The 10,474-nt window shown below is 44.1% G+C and overlaps 1 protein-coding gene across 1 annotated transcript in view; it reads right to left on the bottom strand.

Moving 5' to 3' along the window:
- Ephb1 (EPH receptor B1) overlaps window positions 1-10,474 on the bottom strand; it is a 433,913-nt gene that overhangs the window by 37,857 nt on the left and 385,582 nt on the right. The window contains exon 12 of the mRNA XM_021208040.2: window positions 3,916-4,131. Coding sequence (XP_021063699.1) covers window positions 3,916-4,131 — 216 coding nt within the window. The remainder of the gene's footprint in view (window positions 1-3,915; window positions 4,132-10,474) is intronic.

Raw genomic sequence — 10,474 nt, forward strand, 5'->3', positions numbered from 1 at the left:
ACACACACACATCTTTCTACCCCTTGAATGGTTTTCTATCATCCCAGTATTTTCTTCTTTTCCATGACCAGGAATGCTGGTTTCTTCTCTAACATACTTGCCTGTCCCTCTTGCCACTGCTCCTCTGCTTGTGTGGCCTGACGTGACATGGTCCTTTCGGGGAGAAGAATGCTAAACGCTGTGTGCCTCCAAAGCACTATGTTGAAGTCCTAATTCTCAATGGGAAGATACTGAAGGCAGGCTCTTTGAGAATGCGTATGTTTAGAATTAGACCACGAGGATGCAGACCCCAGAGTGGATTAATACCCATATGACCTGAGCAGACATATGAGGAACACTCTCTATTTCTCTAGTGTACACACCAAGGTATTCATAAGGACATACTTAAGAGGCGGTCGCTACCAAGAGCCTGAGCAGAATATTATCTTGATTTCAGACACTCTAACTTTTTCTAGAATCAAGAGGAATGAATGTTTGCTGTTTAAGCTATGTGGCTGGGGACATTTCATCTCAGCAGCCTATGTTGACTAGAGCTGACTTATTCTTCAGATCTGTTGAACACCATCATCTCCTCCTCTGGATTAATCCCCCAAGATGCTATCAGGGCACATTGTGTTGTTTATTGATTTCTCTGCGCTCCTATAGCAGGTAGCTGTGCCATCACTGAGTATATGTCCGATGAATGACCATGCCATTATTAAATTCTGTGCATTGCATTGTGAAGCAGTAATATCTATTTTGATCCTGATTATATACTTATGTGCTAGAGTATTGGCACATAGAAGATGTTCAGTAAGTGTTTATCATTTGAATAATTTCTTTGTATTTCTAAAGCATAATATATTTGACCAGCAAATATGTTCATTGTTTCTATTTCTAGGAAAAGGCAAACAGAAGAAATGGCATGAGAAATTTGATCAGTCACATGACTCTACAACCGATGCTCCTGAAGACGCTGAGGTCCAGAGTCAACAGGCTTACCATATAGAAGAAGCATTTATAAAATCATGGCAGACAATATAAGCAATATGTACAGCAAAATGATACAGGAAGTTTCCCCTAAGAAACGTTTACTGTAAGGTATACTATAAGGTAGACGCACTGTTTATATTTGATTCCATCTCTACTTAAGTGACCCTGGACCACTAAAGTGTTAGTCCTTCCAAAGGCAGACTAGTGCACTCAAAGTCCAGCTGTGAATACAAATGCATGTATGTGTGTGTGAGTGTGTGTGTGTGTGTGTGTGTGTGTGTGTGTGTGTGTTTTGACCTAGACAAAAGGGGATTTTAAATTTCACTTAAAGAAAAAAGATCTAAGACTATTCAAGAAAATGTTTTGAAGAATGGAAGATAGCTTATTCCTCCTGAATAGTAAGACTTTCATTAAAATGTTGTTATATGATATTTTCTCAAGTCGTTATGGTTATATCAATAGGAAGTGATGCTGAATAAACAGATCAACAGAATCAAACAGTTATAGGAAGACCTCAATGTCAAGGATGGCATAATATTTTGGAAATAAAGTATATATTGAACAAGTCAGCATGTTTGCCTTGACAAAACTAAGCAAGAAGTAACTTTCCAATCAATATTTAAAAATATGCTCCAGAATATTCCTGGCATCTGTCAAGATAATAGAAAAATAAATAATAGGCTCAATAGGAATAAAGTCCTACTGTACATAGCAAGAAGAGTGACTTTCTCAAACATGATGTAAGAAAAAATAACCATTTCTGCCAAGACCTAGATTGATTATAAAGTCCTGATCAATACATGCATACATACATAAACATATGAACACTCAAGAACCTCAGAGCAGTGATTATATCTGAGTGTGTGGCCTACGGAGATTGACTAGAGGCAGGAGGCATGTGGAGAAGCCTCCTGGATAAAGACTGGATTCTTTACCTTGCAGGAAGTTCGAGTGTTACAACTCTATACATCTGTTGAAATTTCAAAATTTGCACTTCATATGTATACACCACTGTGTACAGAAACAAATGTACATGTAAACAAAAGTGATGCCCAGAAAGAGGTCTAGGCCAGAGTTCAATGGTGACGCACAACACAAGACACTCTTGGGATCTACCATGGGTTTATATGGATATTCTTGGCCAAAATCTATAAGATTCTAAGTTATGTCTGAAGTTTTCCTGAAATAAACTTGTGGAAAAGTAATTTCAGATGTGTTAAGTCTTTACATATAGGACAAACATCAACATAATGCAATAGTACTTAAGACTCTGAAAAACATTTCATAATTTTGTTTGAGGAGAATTTTAAAAGCAAATCAGAATCCCAGGAAGATGTAGAAGAAACAATAGACATTTTTGACTAAATCTCAATGATGTTACAAGCCAAATGACACTGCATCAGTTATATCTATAATAAGTGGGCACCTAAATGTATCATATATCATAAGGGGCTAACATTCCCAACATAAATACCAACCAGCTATGCAATGTGTGTGTGGGGGGGGAATCAGGTAAAGATACAATGGAAGGGAGAAAAATAAGTTCTGGCAATTATATAAAAATGCAAATTGAGATAATACGGGTTGCCCATATTTTGCTATTGAATTAGCATATTTTCAAAGATTGGTGACCTCTATTGCTGCCGAGGATGCTACGTGTCGGACACACTCCCAGGAGAGTATGAATATTCACTAACATTGGAAAGTCAATCTGGAAATAAAAAATAAAAGTCCATGGGGAGCACAGGAACTCAGAGAAATGGGTATAGTGTGGTCAAAGAGAATGATGAGAGGAACCATGTCTAATTTAACAAGGATGCTTCCAGGCAGTGGCTGGACACTCGGGCCAGAGTGGCAAATCCAGCTGGTCTCTGTAGCCTAGGCGTTCAGGACAATGTCTATCACTTTTCAAAGGGTCACACTGCAACTGGTTACATAATTCTTTACATAATTCTCCATTTTGCCTCTTGGCCTACAAAGCCTAAAATACCAGTCAGATGACTCTTGAACAGAAAAGTTTACAGACTCCTACCATGGAGGAGTCGCCATTCACTAAATATTTTATGTTATTGCTTCTCTGTATTATGTGAATCTGTCCATTTCATTTTTTGAAGTTTAAAGTAGATAAGGAGGCAGTGAACAATATCGATGGGTCATGAAAGTAAGTGGAAAACAAAGATGCTAGCTAGACAACCACGATAGCAGTCTAGGCCAAAGAGAATGCAGCTTTAGAAGGTCAGGGGCAGGGGAAGAAGAGAGGGGATAGGTTTCTTAGGAGTCACCAAGGATCAGGATGGGATGTTGAGGCACAGGGAGAAATCAATGGTGGCTCTTCTATTTCAGTCTCTAGTTAAATGGTGCCAGCTATGGAGATGGTGAGATAGGGTGGCTACACTGGAGAGGAAAGCCGGAAGTCTATTTTGAATGTACTATGGTTCCAAGAGGGATTGTGTGAAGGAAGCCGTGGGGTAGAGATTAGAGAAGCTCAGGATGTGGAGGGGGAGGCTGAGAAAAGATCAGGTTAAAGCACTCAGAATGGAACTGGTACTTAAAGCCCCCTGGAAGCAAGATAGGAACCAGAACTGGATTCTGATGACGCAATGCCTACTTCAACTGGGGACCAGAAGCCTCGGCTTTGCCTAGAGCTCCTTCCTTATCAAAGACATTGCTGCTGCCACTCTTTACATTTGGATTTTCCAAATTCATCTCTTCCAAACTCGTCTCGCCACTGGCTATGGATCACAGTGGCTTCCAAGTAGACAGCCGCTCCTTCTGATAAGCTGGGGTCAAATATTTACCTGAACACTGACTGCCATTATTCCTACTGGAAGGATGGGTGCCCAGTATCTGACGCCCTAAGTAGAGAAAAAGCCCAGCTACAGGTCCAAAGGTCAGTCATCACTGATTCGTGCCATGATTTCCTTGAGGAGACTAAGGACTCACCAAGGAGCTGGTGTAGGTGGGGTCTGAGGTGTCATCCTGGAGGTAGCGAGAGAGGCCAAAGTCAGATACTTTGCACACCAGGTTGCTGTTGACCAGAATGTTCCTAGCAGCCAGGTCCCGGTGCACATAATTCATCTCAGATAGGTACTTCATGCCAGCCGCGATGCCCCTCAGCATCCCCACAAGCTGGATCACGGTGAACTGTCCATCATTTTGCTGTGATAAGACAAAGAGGAGATCAGGATCAAGATGGGCTTCAGTGGCTAATCGGGAGCCTAGACAGCATGGCCGACGGCTTGTCAGCCCTCTGTCAGCACCCAGCATTCAGCTCTCCGTTGCTTCTTCCCGCTCCTCCCTCCTCCTCATCTCTTCCCTTGAATGCTCTGCTCTCTGCTTGCCAAGCCCTGTCGATTTCATCTCCAAATTACATCTCAAAGCCGTCCACTCCTTTCCCTTTCCACTGCCACCATTCCAAACAAGTCATCGCCATCCATCACCTGTAACAGCCTCCTGCACCTGCACCCCTACAATCCATTCTCTCCATGGCAGCCAGGGCCATCTCTTCAAGACATAAATCAGGCCATGTCACTCCCTGGTTTAAACTCTCTAATAGCTTCCAGTTGCATTAAGGGAAATCTCCCAACTCCTTAGTTCAGCTCAGGAGACCCTAAGGACCAGCTACTGCCGTGCCTTAGGCTCCAGTCACAAATAAAGCCATGGGGACTAGAGAACTCTATGTTCTTTCCAAGGTAAGTCCAACTTGCCCCAGAACTTCTTAAGTATAATTTCTTCTGTTCCTTTCCTTCTAAGCCCATCCTTATGTACCCTTTGCTTTCTATTTAAATCCCCTTCCTCACAGATGACATCCTTATGAGCCCCTCCCTCCAATGTAATTAGCATCCTCTGAACCCTGTTTTCAAATGTGTTACCACATTGCCTTATACATCACAACGCTGGACTTTGAGGCTGTGTGTACAGCATAACCTTCTGACTCTGTTATCTGACTCTAACTCTTTGAGCACAAGAACCCCCATATCTAGAGGTCCCCATAATATTTTAAGTGATGAAAGCTTTAACAGAGAATAGAAGGAGGTGGGGCTCAATACCTTAAAAACACGAATAGTTGAATGACCAGCATATCTTGCGATTTCCCAAACTCTCAGGCATCTTTGTATTTGCTGAGCTTTCAAGCTTTGCTTTGGGTAACCATGTTCACCTCACCAAGGTCAGTGGGTGGTGGGGCTAAAGCTCACACTATGTTTCTGGTACCTGGAACCCTGCTAGTGACTCTCATCATGCCAGGCTACATTATTGCTTTCTCCTATCACTGGTGGACTCAGTTCCAAGCACGGATGTATAGATTTTCATCAAATAGAATGTGCCTTCATTTTTGCTACATACAACCTCAGCATCTTGCCTCTGCAGACAGTGGTTAAATAGGTGGACCCTGAGCCATGCTGCCAGGAACTTTCCTTACCATATAGTTCAGTCTTAGTGCTTCCCCAAAGGGTAGTGAGTTGTATTCTATATCAATCAGAGCCCACCCTATACATAGAAATGTTGCAACTGGAGAAAAAGTGAGAGGTGACAGGGTGCCTGAGGTCTAGTCTAGTTACTATTGAAAACAGGTACAGGCAAACCACGTTCTCTGCCTGAAAAGCCGACGTGTGAAATAAACAAATCATAAGCAGTGTGAGGAGCCCCCCTTTTATTGAACATCTACTGGAGAGATTGAGTAACACACCCACATCTGTTATCTCCTTTCATCATGGATGGGAACGTCATTTTTGCATGTGTTACAAGGGCTGTTCCTTCTCCAGAATCCATCAGTAGCCAATGATTCCATGGAGGCCTATGAATTGGTGTTGTCAGCTTGATACACACCTAGACACGAGAGGGAATCTCAACTGATGAGTTGCTGCCATCAGATTGATCTGTGGGCATGACTGTGAGTCATTTTCCTTGATCAATGATTTAATGTGGGCAGGGCCCAGTCCACGGTGGGTTGTGTCCCCACTGGACAGGTGGTCCTGGGTAGGAGAAGAAAGGATATGCTGAGAAAGCCACGAGGGGCAAGCCAAGAAGCCGGGTCCCTGCTGCTGCTCCTGTTTCAGTTCCTGCCTGGCTTCCCTCTATGAAGGACTGGGACATTTGAAAGGAAACAAACTCTCCCTCCCTAAGTTGCTTTCGATCAGTATGTTAGCACAGCAACAGAGAAGCAAAGTAGGACATACCCCGGGTGCCAGGCTGCTTGCTTCCTAACCACCTCCCGACCCGCCAAGAATGCTTTTTCTGTGGCATTTTCTTCTAAGGGCTGAAAATAAAAGTGCCACGTTGGTTTGTGGAAAGACTGACGGATTTGCCCATCTGTGAAGGATGAATGTACTGAGAATGATTCAAATCCTCCTCCGGAAGGAACTTCCAGCAGCACCCTCTACCTAAGTCAGCCAGTCTCTCAGGAGTACCCAGCCCTTTCCCCAAGCACTTTGCTGGGAGATTTGCCTCCATGCAGCTTCTGTGTATTCTAAAGCTACACCCTAGCTTCAAGTCACACAGGCTGGATTTTATCCAAATGCCATTTTTTCTTATTTCTTCTTCATATGTGTGAGTGACATTATAATGAAAAATTGGTATCCCACTAAAGCTCTCACTCTGAGGAGGAGCAGTGTGCTTACCCACAATGAGAAAGGTATGGGCAAGCATATATAGTGATGTTGAAATTTTTGCTTAAGTTTGCTGCAGTAGTCCTGGTTTTGTTTAAAATTTAGACCAGGTATCACTATAGCTTCTGGGGTGAACAGAGGCCAGAAGTGGCTAAACATTTGGTGTCTGGATTCAAATAGATGCAGATTGGACCCAGACTCTGCTGTTCATTGGTCCGAGTATGTAATCTAGCCTACAGAGTGGTAATCCCCATAGCTAAATCCTAAGAGCCCAGTGTCCTCTCTTCCTGGACTCTGTGGAGGTTCAATGTGATCACAGGTTAAAAGTCTTCATTTGGGGCTTTGTGCTGCCCTGATGTCATCCGTGATCATGGTACTCAAGAACCGGGCTGTCCCTTCCTCCCAGACACCTCCTCTACGGACTTCAAATGCTCCTGTTGAGGGGATCTGGGGTCCAGTTCTGGGTTCCTGGTGTTTTTCTGAATGTGTGAGAGACTCTCTATAGTCATTGCTCTTGGAAAGCCCAGTCCAATGGGCGTTCTGAGTTCAACGCAGAACGGGGTCAGTAGGGTAGAGGAACCCAGCTGCCTACCAAATGGTATTAGTGAATGAAGGAGACATGATGACAGACACTTGAAATCAGAATCAGTTCACAAATACTAGTGTCTCCAATTACTTGACTTCCAAATGGAAAAATAATACTTCCCGGAATATGATCAGAGCCTTCAAACTGTCCCTGGGCAGAAGAAAAGGCAGACAATATTCTATTGTTTTCACAGTGAAGATAAAGAAAGTCCAGAGGATCTACGTGACCGGCCTTAAATCACTCTGTGTGGGTTTGAGTTATAACACAAGTCTAAATCCAGAGTGGCAAATTACTTCTCTGCTGACATCCCATCTCTGATCCTCTGGTAATGGCTGCCTTCGGTGGTGTGAGGAAGAGACGGCGTCACAGGGAGAAAAGCCACCTGTGACTAATGCTGCTGCTGTTATCTGGTCTTTAAACTCCTGTCCCATGCCTCGTCCTCTGGAATGTGCTGACACTGCAATGAGCAACAGTTTCTTTAGGAGCTCGCTGCAGGGTAAGCATATCTCTATAGGAAGGGTCCTGACTGCTGAATTTACTGTCTTGGTAAAAACCTAAGGATATAAACATGCTACATTTTCCCTGATGCGTTCAACTGCTTCTTGCTCAATCCACTCGTATGGTGCCTGTATGGAGGTCAAAGGACATCTTGATTCTCTCCACTATGTTGGTTTCTGGGACTTGAACTCAAATGGTCAGACTGGGGACAAGTTCCTTTACCCACTGAGCCATCTCATGGGCCCTGGAAAATTGTTTTGAAAGACAAGAATTATCCCTTAAATCATGTAGGATGGCTGTCCACAGGCTTTGTAATTGCAGAGATAAGAACACCAGCATAGAAAATAAGCAAAACAGAGCGACCACCACCTGGTTTCTCTAGGCGACTTTGAGAAGCAACTGGGCTTCACACCATGTGCCCATGGGGATTGGGGGAAAAAAAAAAAAACATGGTACAGCGAAGAGATGCAAACCTGGATGGAGTGATTTAAAACTTTCTTCTCCTTCTCAAGTGCTTTCTACTGAAATTGCTTTCCAGCAAATGCATGGAGCCACTTGGCGGCTCTCATATCAGACAGGGAGGATTTAGGTATTTCCACTTTCATTGACAAATCCACTTCAGGAAATGAAACTCTTATTTGATTTGTTTGAAGAGAATGAATCATAGTTTTTTTTTAACTAAAAGAGAACTTTCAAGCCCATCCAGCTCAATGCCTTTAGTTGATAGATTGGAAAATTGAGTTAACTCCAGGCCACAGGGTGACTCATAGCCAGAGCCAAGGTAGGGGCTCAGTCTCAGGACTTCCAATTTGATATTCTTTCCCTAGCTGCTTCCTTCTAGCTTAGATCCATGGAGGAGCTCCCCTGATGAGAACTACCCCATTTGACACCAATCAGTGACCTAGAGTCCTACAGAAATGACCATTGATGAGTGAACCAACAGTGACCACGAGGAGCTTTTGACCATACATGGATCTGAGCTTCAGGAATGGTTTTGAAGCTTAGGGAAGAGCCACTGGTTGGGTGCCATTAGATGTTGGTACCAAGAAGAATATAGTCAATAATTAACTGGGCAGTCCAAAACTCTTCCATTTGAAACAATTAGCAACAAGGAACCACCTCTTGGGTGTTTCCAATCCTTCCAGGAGACAGGAATTCCAAGTCCTTCAAAGACAGGACTGGAGAGTGGATGAGAGGAGATGCAGATCTCTGAGGCCCTGACCCAAGGTCAAAGTGAATAGAGAGCCCTCTCGTAGCTGCTAAGGCCGGGACTTTCGGAAAGGGAACGGTTGTACTGTTTAAGAACTAACTCTTTTCCTTTCTGTTTTGAATGGTGGTCCTAAAATTATCCTCCTTCCCAGAAGATGGACCCTGTAGAACTGAACTGATGACCTATTTTTTTTCAATTTTATCAAGCAGCAGATACATCAATTAATGTTGCTACGCTCCAGGGTTCAGTAGTAAGGCTGAAATTAGATTTATAGATTACCTGCCTTCACGAGGTGCTAGCAGTCAGAAATGCTTCGTTTCCCTGCTGCTCTTGGCTCTGCCCGCTCTTGCCACCCTTGATGGCTGTGCCCTCACCTCTGTTTTTCTCTGCTCCTCTCTTGCCCCTAGGGCTCCTCCCACTGTGCATACATACAGGCTCATTATCATGAACGAACCCCAAGTCTATGTGTCCTGGGCCCCAGGTGGAAAATGCTCTGTCTGGGAGGAGTCACGGGATGGGAATTTGATTTCCATAGTCTCCTGGAGGATGTATCTCCCTGTCCTGTAGGTGACCTGGGGACAGACTCTGATTACATTCTTCCAACCACGTAGTGACTTTCTCTGGGGAAGCAAAGAGCTGCACAGAGGAAATGAGTGCAGACAGGATCTTGAGGCTGTCCCAGGTGATGCTTGCCTTCTGGATCCCTCCATTGCCTTCGAAAGGTCTCTGAGCCTCGATGCTTGCCCCCAGGAAAGCATAGTGTATGCCTCGAATTCCTGTGTCTACAAAGACAGTGGATGAGATGCCACAGGTACACAGCATTCCCTGGACTCTCAGCCACTCTCTAGAAAGAATTGTTCATGGTTTCCACTCAGCCAACATCTACCATTGGCTCTCAGTGTCAGGTGCTAGAGTTTCAAAATAGAGCTACCAGCAACCATCCCCTCAAGGAGGTGTCAGTCTGAAACCCCAATCTACTGCAATTTCTCCATCCCTACTTCTCCAAACACCTCCCAGAACTACCTAGCTTAGGCAGCAAGTATGTACTGCCCTACAAAGGCAGCTTCGGTAGTGTGAAAGTACAGCTTCCAATCAAACCCCATGGCTGTTCCCACTCTTTTCCTAGAAGCCAGAACAGTCTTGCGGCTGATGTATATTGTGGAATAGCTCACACTTATTCTAACTTCTGCACCAATTGTCCAACAGCTTACCGTCCACCTCCCCACTGGTCTGTCAAATTCCCCACTGGTGTTCTCTCTCTCTCTCTCTCTCTCTCTCTCTCTCTCTCTCTCTCTCTCCTTCCTCTTCTCCCTCCCTCCCCTCCCTCCCTTCTCCCCCTCTCTCATACCTCCTCTAGCTTCTCCAGGAAGATTCAAGTATGACTCTGTGACATCTCGGTTCTTCACTCATAGAGAGAAAAACTATTACACATGCAGGTAACTGGCAGATTTAAACATTCAGACTCAAGGCAGGGATCATATCTGTGGTTGGTTGTATTCTGTAAGATGGTTATAGCTGGATCTCTCTCTCTCTCTCTCTCTCTCTCTCTCTCTCTCTCTCTCTCTCTCTCTCTCTCTGTGTGTGTGTGTGTGTGTGTGTGTG

The sequence above is a fragment of the Mus pahari genome, chromosome 10 (assembly GCF_900095145.1).
Source record: "Mus pahari chromosome 10, PAHARI_EIJ_v1.1, whole genome shotgun sequence".
In the NCBI taxonomy this organism is placed as follows: domain Eukaryota; kingdom Metazoa; phylum Chordata; class Mammalia; order Rodentia; family Muridae; genus Mus; species Mus pahari.